Consider the following 18,291-nt stretch of genomic DNA (forward strand, 5'->3'; position numbering starts at 1 on the left):
TGCAGGTTTGAACGAGAGGCAATCAAATTTTCCTGGCGAATGATCAAAATTCACTGTGGTGTCACGGCCACGCCCTCTGGTGAAAACTCACCATTTTTGAAATTTAGATTCCCCTTGGTGTCTAGATAGGAGAAAACAAATATGAAGTTGATAACATCCAAAACCTCTGAGTTACTAGAGAAAGTATGAGGGCAGGAAATCGCTAAAATCAACCATTTAATTCAAAATGGCGGACTTCCTGTTGGGTTTAGGCCATTGGACCGTGTGGTCTTTTTGTTCGTCTGGACATGTTACATATGTGTACCAAATTTCATACATGTACGTGAAACACAGCAGAGGGAATTGAACTAAAGGTGGCGCTGTAGAGCCATTTTGAAAGGGCCATGCCTGAAACCATTAAAATACTTAAATTTTCACCAGACCTGACGTGTGCAAAATTTCAAGAGTTTTTGAGCATGTTTAGGCCCTCAAAAAAAAGCAATTCATTTGTTTGAATGTCCAAAGCAATTACAATAGGGCCTTCGCACAGGTTGCGCTCAGGCCCTAAAAAGTTGTAAAAACCCAGGAATCTCAACAGTTTAAGCAGATCAATAACCCAAAGCACATGAGTTCTAGATTCTTACCGGAAGGGTCCAGCAGGGTCTGTAATTTTACCACATTTGTCTGGTTTTACTACTTCAGCCTCCAAGTCGGGGTCGCAGTCCGGGTCAGGCTTTGTTCCTGGGGTGCAGCTGATCAATACAAACACAAAACACAGTGGCATTCCCTTCAATACGTCAGAGAGACTCCGACAGTAGGTTAACAAAAGACGGAACCATAGGAAACGAGAGACACAAAGAGATACATGTGTTTGAGCTCACAAGTCATCTTCATCTTCTTCTGTCTGCCAGCTGTTCCCAAAATCATTGGCATTGCCTACCACGGTGCCATCGGGTTTAGTAAAGTCATTGTCTGGGTTCCCATCATAGTCACCGCAAAGGCCACACATCTGGTCAAAGTAGGAGCTGGAGGGACAAAGACAATATTTACAAGGTGTTGTTTAGCCCTTTAATGTCACTCTAGAAAGACTGAAGAGAATGCAAGAATCTCTGATGCAGTAGGCCAGGGCATCATCACTGTTTGGTAAAAGTAGCATAACTCCACCATCTTTGAATTGCAACTTGCACAAATGGACAGTTGCTATTGTTTCAAGAACTTTTCACAACAGACATAAAATAGCTCGTGACATTCAGCAGTTCAGATCGAATTATCTGTCAGATTCTTTTCAGATCATTATGTCATAGTTGCATTTGGAGTCAAAAAAAAATGATGGAAACAGGGCTCAGCTGTATTTTATGCACATGTGATGCCACTTTTCAAATAAAAAGAGCATTGCCGATATATAAGTAAACAAGGAGCTTCCTAAAATGTCAATGCAGTTCAAACAAACCTCTATACCAACCTGGGAACTGAGATCTGGGCATAATGGTTTCCATCCCAACGCACCTTCACGCCAAAAGATGTTTGAAGGGTGATGAACTGACCAGCAAGACTAACAGACATGAGAGGCGAGGGGGAGTGGGGGAGAGCCACCCGTTGTCCATTCACCTGATTTAGTGATGAAGAAAAAGATGATAGAAAGACATTAAACAGATGGTGTAAACCTCTGATTTGTGGACAGCTTAGTGAGTAAAACTGGAGGAAGAGTGTGGATCTATTTCTGTCTGAGTCTGTCACTGTTTCAGATTAGTTCTTTGTTAAGTTGTTCAATTCAATTCAAGGACTCGCCCGTTATACATAGACACAACACTAGTTCATCCCTTGAGTTAGGGCTTCTTATGTTTTTAACAAAGCTTCATAGATCAGTGTTAAGAAGCTTAACAAAGAAAGAGACAAAAACACTCCTCTGAAAATGGTGAGGCTCAATAACTGGACTGAAAATGAGTGAAAAAGCAGCTTGTGTCCTCAAAAACATTGAAAGACCCTCAGGAAGCCTGCAGAACTATTGCTTAAGACCACTTTCAAAATTACAAGAAAGTCTGGCTTGGAAGACATGAGGGACAGATCAAGACTTTTGCACAGCTCTGTCATTTCAGTAGGATTTCACACCGGATTAAGACATACATGGTGATGATACAGCTGGCGTGTGTGGCACGTGTATAGGCACACGTTTTGCCGAAACACAGAAACTATAACAGATAATGGAAGTAATTGATTTTATATACTGACCAGTGTTCTCCTGGCCTTCATCAGGATCACAGTGATTCCATTCACTGTCACATATAGTTTTCTCAGGTATGACACTCCTGCAACTCCTCTCTCCTCATTCTTTCCCTCCACAGAGAACCAAGGACCTGCACAGGGAACACCACAGCAATCAGAAATATTGTGTGTTTATATTAGAGGTGAGTATTGGCAGATATTAGCATATTCTGTTCTTTACATTAGCATACAAAGCACCATTGACATTCAGTGTTTTCTTCTTTCAGCAAATGTGTGAATGAAACAATATGTGTCATGCTTCCTGATGATTCAGTGTACAAATGTTGACTGGAGCAGACTAATGTTCTATGGTTGTTTGAACCTGTCCTGTAATTGTAGTGAACTGATCATGGTAATGAATGGATGATACTCATTTAACTCATTTAAATGTCAACTGATCTGTGGGTTTGGTGTGGCAAGTCTTTCAAAAATAGAAAAAAATACAAAGAGAAACCAATGAAAATGTGTGCATACCTGTACTATTCCTACAGGTTCTGGCCAGCGTGTAAGTACAAGTTCCCATGAAACTGTAGTACTTCTTGTCAAATGTGTTGTAGTGAGGATCCCCAGAGACTACACAGTCCTGGGAGCCTGAGAAAAAGGGAACAAAGAGCCTGGATTCATCAGGATCACAAGACTAAAGCACAGCTGAACTCACTGTAAAACAATTATTCAATAAGCGTGCACTTCACTTCTGCTTGGACTTACGTTGGCATTAAAAACAGATACAGTGACAACAGAATTTTCTGACTAGACAGAAAAGCAGATTCGTTGCTTTCTTTCCTAAAGAAAAGCAACGAATCTATGATTCGATGATTCTATGATTTGTGTTACTAAGAAATGCATGTAACAATTAGAATGTAACAGGCAAAGCTTACTCATTTTGGATCTAAAAATACAAACATACCAGTGGGATAGCAGCCCAGCTCTCCATCCTGGAGTTTACATTCGTGCATCGGGGGACATTCCGAGGGTTCACAGGTAATGCCGGCAGCATCACACCGACACTTTGCTTGCAGTCTTCCTCAAAAAACTCCTCTCCAGGCTGAGAGATGCACAACAAAAGTGACAGTTCAGCATAGTGCACACAGTTGATTGTTTGTAATTATTTTATGCATGAAAGTGTTGTTTTGGAGAGCTCATAAACACATGACAGTTTTCTTTTGGAATTTTGTGGCATTTGCCCACATAAGTAAAAGTGACCTGACACACATAAATCATGCACTGCTGGTCTATCAGACTGTACCTCATAATATTGACCGTTCGAGTGCTTGCAGCCACACGAGTCCTCCTTGATGCACTTGCCAGCACTCAGGACGTAGCTGGGATCACACACACAGGCCTCAGAGCACGGACCAGCGCAGGAGGGGGGTCTTCCAAAACATGTCTCCTGACAAGGATCTGCACAGGGTTCGTAGTGGCTGTTGGGGGGGCAGCTTAGTGCTAAGGAGACCACAAAGGCTGAAGTTAGTGACAGGGAATAAAAGTATGTGCTGGAAATATTAAGAGAGTCTAGTGATTCGGAATGACAGCTTTTCACAAGAATACTTAAAGATCATTTTTGAACTGACATAAAGCTTTTTGTGTGATTTTGTCCCAACTGCTCAGCCAAGATTGTTTTAGCTAAAGATGTTTTATGAATACAGGACTAAATTAGATCATTTGTCCTTCCAGCACTCACGGCAGAAAGTTTCATTCCTCCATTGTCCAATGCTGACCCCACGGTCTTGGCATTCATTGACATAGGCTTCAATGGCTTCACACAAAATGGGCTTGGCTCCATCCAGCTCACACAAGTCAAAGACACAGTCCTTGAAGTAATTCTGAGAACAAAACATTAGTTTGTTATGATGCTTAATATTACGATGCACCAACTAAAAGCAGAAATTCAAAAGATGTGCTTCACATTCATATCTGTTACCCATATTTCTACAATCAAGCTCAATACATACAATAACTTATGATGTGTCAACAGAAGCTAGTCTTTCATTAATACACCTTTATCATTAAGTTGGTGCATTGTGTTCACACATTTACATACATAAATTCACTATACTGTACTATACTCTATGTACTAATCTACATGTACATACATTGGGGTTGACTTTTGGGTGGCACACAGAAAAAGGGCCATTTTTGTCCAGCAGAATGCCACAATAACCAGAGCTTTCATACAGTTCCCGGTCTTCTTCATCACACCCGGGGATGGTAGTGTTGGGTTTCTTATTACATCTGTCAAGACAAATGTTCAGCATAAAAAATGTTGTCTTTTTGTCAGTGGTGCATATAATGAGAACATTTCTAAAAGGAAAAAAAGGATTTGAAGTGTTGGTACACGCTTGTATCTTATGTAATTCTTACTCGGGATCCGTGTTCCAACTGTGTCCAAAGTCATTGGCATTGGCAGCCAAGCTTCCATCTGGTTTGCGGAAGTCATCTTTAGTATTTCCATCATAGTCGCCACACAGTCCACACAGCTTGTTCTGATAGCTGCAGATTACAGGAAAATGAGCACGTCACAGTTTTGTGGAAGCAAGAGTAACAATTCATTCAGCCTTGCAACTTGTTTTAATTCCAGCCAAATGCTGCTTCATTTTCAACATTAGGCTGAACCTCACACTAAAATGAGAATCTAATAACTTGTGCCGAGCATCTGCACAGTTCCAACATTATTGCACTTCTGAGACTGGAAATTCTGTGACTCCGTTTTAGACTGAAAAGTCTTGGATTGGATTGAGTGTGGACAGGCAGGAATGGAGGCTTTGAAAAGATCACACATCCACATCAGATGATAGATTGGTAAATTTGTCATTACCTATGTTTCCACGACTTGTCACATTCCCATGTGGATAAAAACAAAACACTTTCAATATCTGCTGATATTCTCTATGCTAGCAGCTGCTGTGCCATTCAGTTCTGCCTTTTAGCACCTTATTACTGCCTACACATGAAAGAGTCATGTTCAGTTTACATCAAAAGTCCAAATATGTTTTAGTCCCGTTAGTATGGATGTGGATTTCTGGACAAGTAGTTATTCAGAGAATTTTTCTTCATAATGAAAACATGACTTTGGTCTTCACTCACTCTTTGATCACTTTGATGTCCATGAAGTGGTTTCCATCATAGCGAACAGTCACACCGAAGTTCATGGAGACAGTGTAGTGTTTTCCTGACTTGAACACAGAAACACCAGGGGCCGGGGAGAGTGGCAGGTTGACATTGGTCCCATTAACCTGTATGTGAAAAGAAGGGATGATTAATAAATTTAGCACCAAAAAGTAATGAAATTTGTCTTTCATACTTTGTTCTAACAATGCAAAAACAGCAATAGACCTTATACCATTGGAAAGCCTGTTTATTTCTCCCATTTATCCATACACAATAAGAACTTTTTTTTATTTTTATCATTTTATATGTTATATTCATATAATTTTCAAATTAAATCAGTGCTGAAATGACCTGCTGTAACTGGTTGGGGAGAGAAATTTCTAAGAGTGTGACTGTTTTTGAACTGCAAAACAGGAATACATGCAGAATACGAGGGTTCCTCCTCCCATTTCTTACCTGCACAGTGCCACCTTTGAGAATGGAGATCTTCATCATGTGTGCATATACATGGACAGCCTTCACATATGAGACGGTTGGCGTGTTATACCGATTTTCATTGTCAGCATGGACCTCAAAGTATGGCACACTTGTGTCATTGCATGGACTAGACATCAGATAGCTGCAGTTGCCCATGAAGTTGTAATTGCGTTGTCAAAAGTGGTGTAGTGTGGATCACCAGATGCTATGCAAGTGGATGTACCTGAGGGGAAAACTGTAAGTGAGCAATTTTTTTTCCAAATATTCAGACATTCAATTAAGTATTTACAGGGTGTATTAATCTCACCGCTGGAAACTATCAACTTACAACTTCATAACGTAATGTATTTAGATTTAATTTATTACACAGTATTTGTTAAATCATGTTTAAGCACAGCTCAAAAAACTGTTGTCTTCAGGTGTGGCTAGACCATCCATTGCTCAAATTACACATATTAAAGGTACAAGTTCCAATACAAATTCTTTGATAAGTTATCCGACATTATTATTACCTTTAGGATAACAGCCTGCAACACCATTAATCTCTCGACACTCTCAGTGGGATCGCAGGAATTGTCAACACATTCCAAAGTGTAGTTCCCTGCACAGTGACACAGCTTTGTGCAGCCGTCTCCAAACACACCTCACCAGGCTGGATAAAATGAACACAGTCAATACTGAGATGTATACTATAAGTCAGAAAATGTACACAGTATACAGTACTAACTAGGATATCTGACCTCATAATAGTTATTTTGGTCATCTAAACAGCCACATTTTCCAGTGGCACACAACGACTTCCTTTGAAGACAAAGCCTGGTTTGCAGAAACAGCCACTGATACAGGAGCCAGAACAGTTGGTGGAGGGTTCCATACAGGTGGGAATACAAGCTGGACCACACTCAATATACTCTGCGTTAGGAGGGCAGGGGTCTGTGGAGAAAGAATATGATGCAACATAAATATGAGCAGGAATGGAAAAGAAAAGTTCACAAGTTCTTGAGTGAAATGTCACTGAAAAAACATCTGATAAAACATGTCTTACTTGGTGGCTTGGATGTACTTGGTTTAGGTGTAGTTGGTCCAGGGGTTGTTACTGGTGGCAGAGGAGTGTTGGCTGAACTATAAATGAAACAGCACATAGTTTCTCATGTTGACACTTACACACCCGACCCATGTTTCTGAACGTGCAGAAAGAATGAAGATTACCAGATCCTGAGCAGATACCATTTCCTGAACAAACAAGTGGTGCCGGGTACAACAAACTCTGCCCCAGGAAGACTTTTTTTGCTGATCTGAGTGTTGTCCATCTTACAAACATGTCACTCTTCAAATATTGACTCACCCTTCCCTCCTTCAGAATTTTAGGCCAATTTCAAAACTGCCTTTCATCTCCAAAATTTTTAAAAAGTGGTGGCCAACCGGCTAATAGAAATTTTAACTGCTCATAACATTTTAGATCAATTTCAGTCTGGTTTTGCCAGATGCACTCAACTGAAACTGCTCCTCTTAAAGCTTCAAATGATATTTTAACGCGTAGAGATGCAAGTGAATATTCACTTCTTGTACTTTTGGATCTCTCAGCTGCCTTTGATACTATTGATCATGGTATCCTGAATGAGAGACTTAGAACTTGTGTTGGTATCTCTGGGTCAGCTCTTGAATGGTTGTCTTCTTATCTGACTCAGAGGAGCTTCTTAGTTGCTTCACTAATTTTATGTCCTCCACTGCTACCCTATCTTGTGGTGTGCCCCAAGGCTCAGCCCTGGGACCAATCCTGTTTGCTCTATACATGCTTCCACTTGGACACATCCTTAACAACTTTGAAGGCATCACATACCATTGCTACGCAGATGATATTCAGTTGTACATGTCTTTTAAACTGCAGAATGCAGCTAAATGATCTGTTCTTCAAGACTGCATTCATGTTATAAAGAAATAACTGCAGTTATTACTACATTTCTTGTGTACTCTAGTCATATAAAGCACTTCACACTATAACCCACATTCACCCATTCATGCAGACCTTTTTGTGTCACACTCACTCACTCGCTGATGGGCACATGGATGGACAGACTTTGGATTCACTGTATAAGATAGGATAATTCACACAAACCTCATATGTGTTTAATAGAATATAACCTTCAGGTGTGTGTGAGGTTGTGTGATTAACATACCAGAGGGCGGCATTCATATTCTCCATCGTGTAGTTGGCAGCTCTCAGTGGCTGGGTTACAGCTGGTGTTATGACACTGCATCAGACCTCCACTGTGACACATACACTTTGCTCACAACCCTCCAAGTACCAGTCATCACCCAACTGACAACATACAGACAATGCAAAAAATAATCAGAAATACTGTCATGTAATACTCAGACTAACCCACACTATAACTCCAAGGTCTTTTAAAGTCAGATGCAATGCATTACAATATACATAATTTCTCTCAATGAATAAGTTGCCACTGAAAAACCCTTGTTGTAACATTGACAGGTTTGTGCCAACTGCAGTGTGTCCACCTTTAATTTAGGTGAGTGGGATCTCCTTGTACTGGGGTGTGTGTGTGGTGTGTGTGTGGTGTGTGTGTGTGCGTGTGTGCGTGCGTGCGTGTGCGCGTGCGTGCGTGCGTGTGCGCGCACGCGCTGGTGTGTGTGTGGTGTGTCTCTATGCTCTTCAATGACTGTGCTTGTGAAGTGGCACTATATAAATGAAACTGAACAACTGTCCAGTGAACTCTGGCCATATTTTGTAATATCAACTAAACTTTCGATGAAATTCAGACCAACTTTATTTTATATCAGATGTAAACCTCATGATAAAGTGAGGTTAGCACATTTTAAGAATAAATGGAATGTGGTTTTAAATTGCTTGAAGGCTGTTTGCACTTACAGGATGATAGGTTCCACTAGTGTCCACACAGCCACAGTCTCTCAGTGCCACACATTTGGCGTCGCTGAGAATGAAGCCAGGGTTACACTCGCAACCCTCCACACAGACGTCCTCACAGCCATGTGGTCCGACCACACCAAGACATGTCTCAGGACATGAACTCACGCACAGGGAGTAGGAGCTGTTGGGAGGACAGGCCAGGGCTGTTTGGACAAACGGGGATATAAAATAGTGAGAGGGAACAACAGTAGACAAAGGGCAAAGTAGAAGAGGAGCGATTCATTGATTATGGAGGGGCACTAGGATGAATCAAACAAAGGGCAGGATAGAGAGGAACAGATACTAGAATTAAGACATAAATGAAAGGATAAACATTAGGATGTAGGTAGGATGACATGAATGTTGGGCTTTCTTCTGTTCCAGTAATACCGGTTTAAGGTGAAGTCACCCATTTCTAATTTAGCCATTGTCTATTCCATCTATTCTCTAAAAGCACTTTAGATTTTCAAATTCTAATTTATCATCTGTCATCATCCCACAGAACCAAAACATTCATTACCAATTGTTTTTAAAACTATAAATATCTAGTCTTAAAGATGCCACAGACATCTGAGAATTAGAATTAGCCAAAAACATACACATTTGTTGTCAAAGGAAGTGCAAGGAAACTTATTTATACATCATGATACAGCCCACCACATATGGTGCAAGTTCCCAAACTTTACATGTCACTTTTGGGGTGGAATTTCTCTGCCTAAAAATGTATGGTTGTATATACTTTAAGAAAAGGGGGGAAGCTTTCGGCAGTTTTAGAGGGAAAAAAATATTTACCATAAAAGCACTCAATGGAAAAGGACAGACAATATTTCCTGCGTTGTTCACACATTAACGCAGCAGGATCAGGAGTGTGCACTGCATTATTGGGTATTCTAACTTCTCCTCCTACTTACTTAGGTACTTACTTAGGATTATAAATGTAAATTACAATTTTGTGGAGCAGGGTGTAAAATGTTTTAGTTACATGAAGACCAATTTCCAAGAATGAAGCTTTGGCAAGCCTAGGTGAGGTCACAGTGACTATGTCTATCTTTTAGATACAGTTTATGGTGTTCACAAAGCATACCTGATGCCGAAACAAAGACAACAAATATCCTCTTCCAAAAAAGAAGGTTCATCTTATTAAACTAGTGAGAACTTACGGCAAGAAGTCAGGAGTCCTCCAATGGTGACTTTGGCTCCAGCACTCTGCATGGCGTCAGTGTAGGCCTGGAGCTGGTCACACAGCACGTGCTGCTGGCCATTGAACTGGACACATGTCATACCACACAGCTTTGGAAGAATGGCGTGGGATTAACTACATTGAATACACTCCCTGAAACAGAGAAAAACCCTCAGCTCAGTTTAGGAGGATAGCCCCTATGCACCATGACTTTATCCATCAAGCATATCTATATATATATCCATCTATATATTATATATTATATATATATATAGATATATATATATATATATATTTATATAATTTAGACCCTATTTTGGAACATAGTCATTTTCGATGACTTTCAAACTGGTGATTTCAAAAGATTTTATGTTCTTTTACCCACAGATGAATGCTGAGGCTCTCTTCCCAATTCATTAAAATGAGACATTGGAATAAGTTGTCTAGAGGCCAAGATAGCTGTCAAGTGGTAGACTTGGTTTGCTTTGGATTCATCATTATGCTGCAGAATGAATTTGAAAATTGACCCGACCTCTGACCTCTGGGTCTGTGTAATAAAATCTACCTAGAAAATAACTTTTCTATCATCTATTTGTCATTTTTGTGAAAAAGCATTTTCTATATTCAGGAAGCACATAAAAATAATAATACATTTTATTTGTAAGCGCATTTCAAACACCCAAGGAACACTTTACAGAATATAATAATAAAAAAAACAAAACAACAACAACCAAGATTTCATTTCAGACAACCAGGTGGTGAGGGAGGAGGGAGGGAGTGATGAGTTAGGAAGCAGGGAAATGAATACTAAATTAACCAAAGATATTGCCAAGGGAAGAAGATAAGTAATAAAGAGGAGGGGCCCCAGGTCAAACCCTGAGGCACACCTGTGGTAACAGGGAGGGGTGGGATTTGAAAGACTAAGTTTGATGACTTAAGTCATTCAAATCTAGCACAGACTAACTTCACTCTGTTGAAATAACTCAGGGTACCCTCAAAAGCCCACATCTCTAAACTGTCAGTCTGCTGGTGTGACTTCATTTGCTCCCCTGCTCAAAATTATTTTACAGGTCAGCTTGAGTGTTTTTTCCGGGCATTTTACCATCTATCTCAAGGGGTTTTTCAAGGTTGGCAAAAAAAATTAATTAATTAAAACCGCAAGCGGGTGATGATCGGGCCCTCGCACCCGACGCATGTGGACCCGTGACCAGTGGCGCACTCGGAGGTTTTTGATTGTGATGGTGTGCAGAATGTCTGTAACCAATTTCTACATTTCTGTGAAACTAAATCTTTTGCTTTCCATATAAACCAATGCAGTATTTGGGGTGTGGTCACGGCTGTATCGTGCAAAATAGAGCATGGGTCTCATTTACTTTTTTGATCAGGATGATGTCAAGCATCTTGAAACAAATTTTCATGCATTTCACAGAAACTAATTTGGTGGATGCTATACAAATTTTCATTTGTTTCTGTAGGGGGCGCTCTTGCATCTATAGCCTTGAATCCGTAGTTATGGGTTCAGCCTGAGTGTGTACATGAGTGATTACATTTTTAGGCTGATCGGGCCAAGCATGTGCGAACGAGAGCCCAAAAAATTTTGTGGCAGGGAGAAAAAGGAAGGCCAACTTCATCGGCCTGGTGTGACAGGCCGTTGACTATTCTACAAAACCATGATAACTTTTGATGGGCTACTGTCTAGATGATCTGGAGCCATTTTGGTCTCACTGGGTGAAATGCCCTAGGAGGACTGACTTCCTGTAGGGTTTCGGGTATGGGTCCAAGAGACATTTTGTACGTCTTAGGATGTTACATGAGCCTGCACAATTTCAGATATGTAGATAAAATGTAGCTCCGGGGCGCAAAAAACATGGTATTTCATGATAGGTGGCGCTCTACGTTTAGGGACTTTATGCATATCGTGTTCAGGGCAGGAGGCTTATCAAACCACTAAAGTTTGACGCAGATTGGGCAATGTGGCTTTGGGTTACTGCCATTTTTGTCTTCAAAAAAAAAAGCAATGTAAGAAAACAATGTAAGGCCAACTCCTTAAGGATTTTCAGGGGAAATTTGAGATGGTTCTGCTCAACTACCTTGGAGCTGTACCTCAAAGTGTCAAACATGACATTTCCTGTACCCACTAGGTGGCACTGCGACTGTCAGTAAATATTATCATATGTATGGGTTCAGGGGCGGACCGTCATCCTACTGCGGAAGTTTGATCCAGATTGGATAATGCAGGTTTGAACGAGAGGCAATCAAATTTTCCTGGCGAATGATCAAACTTGACTGTGGTGTCACGGCCACGCCCTCTGGTGAAAACTCACCATTTTTGAAATTTAGATTCCCCCTGCTGTGTAGACAAGACAAAACAAATATGAAGTTGATAACATCCAAAACCTCTGAGTATTAGAGAAAGTATAGGGCAGAAAATGGCTAAAATCAACCATTTAATTCAAAATGGCGGACTTCCTGTTGGGTTTAGGCCATTGGACCGTGTGGTCTTTTTGTTCGTCTGGACATGTTACATATGTGTACCAAATTTCATACATGTACGTGAAACTACAGCAGAGGGAATTGAACTAAAGGTGGCGCTGTAGAGCCATTTTGAAAGGGCCATGCCTGATAACCATTAAAATACTTAAATTTTCACCAGACCTGACGTGTGCAAAATTTCAAGAGTTTTTGAGTGTGTTTAGGCCCTCAAAAAAAGCAATTCATTTGTTTGAATGTCCAAAGCAATTACAATAGGGCCTTCGCACAGGTTGCGCTCAGGCCCTAAAAAGTTGTAAAAACCCAGGAATCTCAACAGTTTAAGCAGATCAATAACCCAAAGCACATGAGTTCTAGATTCTTACCGGAAGGGTCCAGCAGGGTCTGTAATTTTACCAACATTTGTCTGGTTTTACTACTTCAGCCTCCAAGTCGGGGTCGCAGTCCGGGTCAGGCTTTGTTCCTGGGGTGCAGCTGATCAATACAAACACAAAACACCGTGGCATTCCCTTCAATACGTCAGAGAGACTCCGACAGTAGGTTAACAAAAGACGGAACCATAGGAAATGAGAGACACAAAGAGATACATGTGTTTGAGCTCACAAGTCATCTTCATCTTCTTCTGTCTGCCAGCTGTTCCCAAAATCATTGGCATTTCCTACCACGGTGCCATCGGGTTTAGTAAAGTCATTGTCTGGGTTCCCATCATAGTCACCGCAAAGGCCACACATCTGGTCAAAGTAGGAGCTGGAGGACAAAGACAATATTTACAAGGTGTTGTTTAGCCCTTTAATGTCACTCTAGAAAAGACTGAAGAGAATGCAAGAATCTCTGATGCAGTAGGCCAGGGCATCATCACTGTTTGGTAAAGTAGCATAACTCCACCATCTTTGAATTGCAACTTGCACAAATGGACAGTTGCTATTGTTCAAGACTTTTCACAACAGACATAAAATAGCTCGTGACATTCAGCAGTTCAGATCGAATTATCTGTCAGATTCTTTTCAGATCATTATGTCATAGTTGCGTTTGGAGTCAAAAAAAAATGATGGAAACAGGGCTCAGCTGTATTTTATGCACATGTGATGCCACTTTTCAAATAAAAAGAGCATTGCCGATATATAAGTAAACAAGGAGCTTCCTAAAATGTCAATTGCAGTTCAAACAAACCTCTATACCAACCTGGGAACTGAGATCTGGGCATAATGGTTTCCATCCAACGCACCTTCACGCCAAAAGATGTTGAAGGGTGATGAACTGACCAGCAAGACTAACAGACATGAGAGGAGAGGGGGAGTGGGGGAGAGCCACCCGTTGTCCATTCACCTGATTTAGTGATGAAGAAAAAGATGATAGAAAGACATTAAACAGATGGTGTAAACCTCTGATTTGTGGCAGCTTAGTGAGTAAAACTGGAGGAAGAGTGTGGATCTATTTCTGTCTGAGTCTGTCACTGTTTCAGATTAGTTCTTTGTTAAGTTGTTCAATTCAATTCAAGGACTCGCCCGTTATACATAGACACAACACTAGTTCATCCTTGAGTTAGGGCTTCTTATGTTTTTAACAAAGCTTCATAGATCAGTGTTAAGAAGCTTAACAAAGAAAGAGACAAAAACACTCCTCTGAAAATGGTGAGGCTCAATAACTGGACTGAAAATGAGTGAAAAAGCAGCTTGTGTCCTCAAAACGTTGAAAGACCCTCAGGAAGCCTGCAGAACTATTGCTTAAGACCACTTTCAAATTACAAGAAAGTCTGGCTTGGAAGACATGAGGGACAGATCAAGACTTTGCACAGCTCTGTCATTTCAGTAGGATTTCACACCGGATTAAGACATACATGGTGATGATACAGCTGGCGTGTGTGGCACGTGTATAGGCACACGTTTTGCCGAAACACAGAAACTATAACAGATAATGGAAGTAATTGATTTTATATACTGACCAGTGTTCTCCTGGCCTTCATCAGGATCACAGTGATTCCATTCACTGTCACATATAGTTTTCTCAGGTATGACACTCCTGCAACTCCTCTCTCCTCATTCTTTCCCTCCACAGAGAACCAAGGACCTGCACAGGGAACACCACAGCAATCAGAAATATTGTGTGTTTATATTAGAGGTGAGTATTGGCAGATATTAGCATATTCTGTTCTTTACATTAGCATACAAAGCACCATTGACATTCAGTGTTTTTCTTCTTTCAGCAAATGTGTGAATGAAACAATATGTGTCATGCTTCCTGATGATTCAGTGTACAAATGTTGACTGGAGCAGACTAATGTTCTATGGTTGTTTGAACCTGTCCTGTAATTGTAGTGAACTGATCATGGTAATGAATGGATGATACTCATTTAACTCATTTAAATGTCAACTGATCTGTGGGTTTGGTGTGGCAAGTCTTTCAAAAATAGAAAAAAATACAAAGAGAAACCAATGAAAAATGTGTGCATACCTGTACTATTCCTACAGGTTCTGGCCAGCGTGTAAGTACAAGTTCCCATGAAACTGTAGTACTTCTTGTCAATGTGTTGTAGTGAGGATCCCCAGAGACTACACAGTCCTGGGAGCCTGAGAAAAGGGAACAAAGAGCCTGGATTCATCAGGATCACAAGACTAAAGCACAGCTGAACTCACTGTAAAACAATTATCTAGCTTTACTAGCTTTACCTCATTTTGGATCTAAAAAATACAAACATACCAGTGGGATAGCAGCCCAGCTCTCCATCCTGGAGTTTACATTCGTGCATCGGGGGACATTCCGAGGGTTCACAGGTAATGCCGGGCAGCATCACACCGACACTTTTGCTTGCAGTCTTCCTCAAAAACTCCTCTCCAGGCTGAGAGATGCACAACAAAAGTGACAGTTCAGCATAGTGCACACACTTGATTGTTTGTAATTATTTTATGCATGAAAGTGTTGTTTTGGAGAGCTCATAAACACATGACAGTTTTCTTTTGGAATTTTGTGGCATTTGCCCACATAAGTAAAAGTGACCTGACACACATAAATCATGCACTGCTGGTCTATCAGACTGTACCTCATAATATTGACCGTTCGAGTGCTTGCAGCCACACGAGTCCTCCTTGATGCACTTGCCAGCACTCAGGACGTAGCTGGGATCACACACACAGGCCTCAGAGCACGGACCAGCGCAGGAGGGGGGTCTTCCAAAACATGTCTCCTGACAAGGATCTGCACAGGGTTCGTAGTGGCTGTTGGGGGGGCAGCTTAGTGCTAAGGAGACCACAAAAGGCTGAAGTTAGTGACAGGGAATAAAAGTATGTGCTGGAAATATTAAGAGAGTCTAGTGATTCGGAATGACAGCTTTTCACAAGAATACTTAAAGATCATTTTTGAACTGACATAAAGCTTTTTGTGTGATTTTGTCCCAACTGCTCAGCCAAGATTGTTTTCAGCTAAATATGTTTTATGAATACAGGACTAAATTAGATCATTTGTCCTTCCAGCACTCACGGCAGAAGTTTCATTCCTCCATTGTCCAATGCTGACCCCACGGTCTTGGCATTCATTGACATAGGCTTCAATGGCTTCACACAAAATGGGCTTGGCTCCATCCAGCTCACACAAGTCAAAGACACAGTCCTTGAAGTAATTCTGAGAACAAAACATTAGTTTGTTATGATGCTTAATATTACGATGCACCAACTAAAAGCAGAAATTCAAAAGATGTGCTTCACATTCATATCTGTTACCCATATTTCTACAATCAAGCTCAATACATACAATAACTTATGATGTGTCAACAGAAGCTAGTCTTTCATTTAATACACCTTTATCATTAAGTTGGTGCATTGTGTTCACACATTTACATACATAAATTCACTATACTGTACTATACTCTATGTACTAATCTACATGTACATACATTGGGGTTGACTTTTGGGTGGCACACAGAAAAAGGGCCATTTTTGTCCAACAGAATGCCACAATAACCAGAGCTTTCATACAGTTCCCGGTCTTCTTCATCACACCCGGGGATGGTAGTGTTGGGTTTCTTATTACATCTGTCAAGACAAATGTTCAGCATAAAAATGTTGTCTTTTGTCAGTGGTGCATATAATGAGAACATTTCTAAAAGGAAAAAAAGGATTTGAAGTGTTGGTACACGCTTGTATCTTATGTAATTCTTACTCGGGATCCGTGTTCCAACTGTGTCCAAAGTCATTGGCATTGGCAGCCAAGCTTCCATCTGGTTTGCGGAAGTCATCTTTAGTATTTCCATCATAGTCGCCACACAGTCCACACAGCTTGTTCTGATAGCTGCAGATTACAGGAAAATGAGCACGTCACAGTTTTGTGGAAGCAAGAGTAACAATTCATTCAGCCTTGCAACTTGTTTTAATTCCAGCCAAATGCTGCTTCATTTTCAACATTAGGCTGAACCTCACACTAAAATGAGAATCTAATAACTTGTGCCGAGCATCTGCACAGTTCCAACATTATTGCACTTCTGAGACTGGAAATTCTGTTGACTCCGTTTTAGACTGAAAAGTCTTGGATTGGATTGAGTGTGGACAGGCAGGAATGGAGGCTTTTGAAAAGATCACACATCCACATCAGATGATAGATTGGTAAATTTGTCATTACTTATGTTTCCACGACTTGTCACATTCCCATGTGGATAAAAACAAAAACACTTTCAATATCTGCTGATATTCTCTATGCTAGCAGCTGCTGTGCCATTCAGTTCTGCCTTTTAGCACCTTATTACTGCCTACACATGAAAGAGTCATGTTCAGTTTACATCAAAAGTCCAAATATGTTTTTAGTCCCGTTAGTATGGATGTGGATTTCTGGACAAGTAGTTATTCAGAGAATTTTTCTTCATAATGAAAACATGACTTTGGTCTTCACTCACTCTTTGATCACTTTGATGTCCATGAAGTGGTTTCCATCATAGCGAACAGTCACACCGAAGTTCATGGAGACAGTGTAGTGTTTTCCTGACTTGAACACAGAAACACCAGGGGCCGGGGAGAGTGGCAGGTTGACATTGGTCCCATTAACCTGTATGTGAAAAGAAGGGATGATTAATAAATTTAGCACCAAAAAAGTAATGAAATTTGTCTTTCATACTTTGTTCTAACAATGCAAAAACAGCAATAGACCTTATACCATTGGAAAGCCTGTTTATTTCTCCCATTTATCCATACACAATAAGAACTTTTTTTTATTTTATCATTTTATATGTTATATTCATATAATTTTCAAATTAAATCAGTGCTGAAATGACCTGCTGTAACTGGTTGGGGAGAGAAATTTCTAAGAGTGTGACTGTTTTTGAACTGCAAAACAGGAATACATGCAGAATACGAGGGTTCCTCCTCCCATTTCTTACCTGCACAGTGCCACCTTTGAGAATGGAGATCTTCATCATGTGTGCATATACATGGACAGCCTTCACATATGAGACGGTTGGCGTGTTATACCGATTTTCATTGTCAGCATGGACCTCAAAGTATGGCACACTTGTGTCATTGCATGGACTAGACATCAGATAGCTGCAGTTGCCCATGAAGTTGTAATTGCGTTTGTCACAAGTGGTGTAGTGTGGATCACCAGATGCTATGCAAGTGGATGTACCTGAGGGGAAACTGTAAGTGAGCAATTTTTTTTTTCCAAATATTTCAGACATTCAATTAAGTAATTTACAGGGTGTATTAATCTCACCGCTGGAAACTATCAACTTACAACTTCATAACGTAATGTATTTAGATTTAATTTATTACACAGTATTTGTTAAATCATGTTTCAGCACAGCTCCAAAAACTGTTGTCTTCAGGTGTGACTAGACCATCCATTGCTCAAATTACACATATTAAAGGTACAAGTTCCAATACAAATT

The 18,291-nt window shown here is 40.5% G+C and overlaps 1 protein-coding gene across 1 annotated transcript in view; it reads right to left on the reverse strand.

Annotated features, from left to right (window-relative positions):
- LOC115775612 (zonadhesin-like) overlaps window positions 1-18,291 on the reverse strand; it is a 61,477-nt gene that overhangs the window by 23,686 nt on the left and 19,500 nt on the right. The window contains 41 exon segments of the mRNA XM_030723080.1: window positions 624-731; window positions 861-1,004; window positions 1,442-1,587; window positions 2,209-2,333; window positions 2,716-2,832; window positions 3,149-3,256; window positions 3,259-3,286; window positions 3,488-3,684; window positions 3,923-4,064; window positions 4,335-4,473; window positions 4,603-4,731; window positions 5,326-5,474; window positions 5,806-5,999; window positions 6,002-6,049; window positions 6,339-6,383; window positions 6,386-6,469; window positions 6,472-6,478; window positions 6,567-6,604; window positions 6,607-6,759; window positions 8,000-8,113; window positions 8,116-8,146; window positions 8,717-8,919; window positions 9,902-9,946; window positions 9,949-10,036; window positions 10,039-10,084; window positions 12,791-12,822; window positions 12,824-12,899; window positions 13,029-13,172; window positions 13,608-13,641; window positions 13,644-13,670; window positions 13,673-13,751; window positions 14,368-14,492; window positions 14,877-14,948; window positions 14,951-14,992; window positions 15,123-15,261; window positions 15,463-15,678; window positions 15,900-16,040; window positions 16,312-16,450; window positions 16,578-16,706; window positions 17,305-17,453; window positions 17,785-18,029. Coding sequence (XP_030578940.1) covers window positions 624-731; window positions 861-1,004; window positions 1,442-1,587; window positions 2,209-2,333; window positions 2,716-2,832; window positions 3,149-3,256; window positions 3,259-3,286; window positions 3,488-3,684; window positions 3,923-4,064; window positions 4,335-4,473; window positions 4,603-4,731; window positions 5,326-5,474; window positions 5,806-5,999; window positions 6,002-6,049; window positions 6,339-6,383; window positions 6,386-6,469; window positions 6,472-6,478; window positions 6,567-6,604; window positions 6,607-6,759; window positions 8,000-8,113; window positions 8,116-8,146; window positions 8,717-8,919; window positions 9,902-9,946; window positions 9,949-10,036; window positions 10,039-10,084; window positions 12,791-12,822; window positions 12,824-12,899; window positions 13,029-13,172; window positions 13,608-13,641; window positions 13,644-13,670; window positions 13,673-13,751; window positions 14,368-14,492; window positions 14,877-14,948; window positions 14,951-14,992; window positions 15,123-15,261; window positions 15,463-15,678; window positions 15,900-16,040; window positions 16,312-16,450; window positions 16,578-16,706; window positions 17,305-17,453; window positions 17,785-18,029 — 4,417 coding nt within the window.

This window comes from Archocentrus centrarchus, unplaced genomic scaffold (genome assembly GCF_007364275.1).
Source record: "Archocentrus centrarchus isolate MPI-CPG fArcCen1 unplaced genomic scaffold, fArcCen1 scaffold_24_ctg1, whole genome shotgun sequence".
NCBI classification, from domain to species: Eukaryota; Metazoa; Chordata; class Actinopteri; order Cichliformes; family Cichlidae; genus Archocentrus; species Archocentrus centrarchus.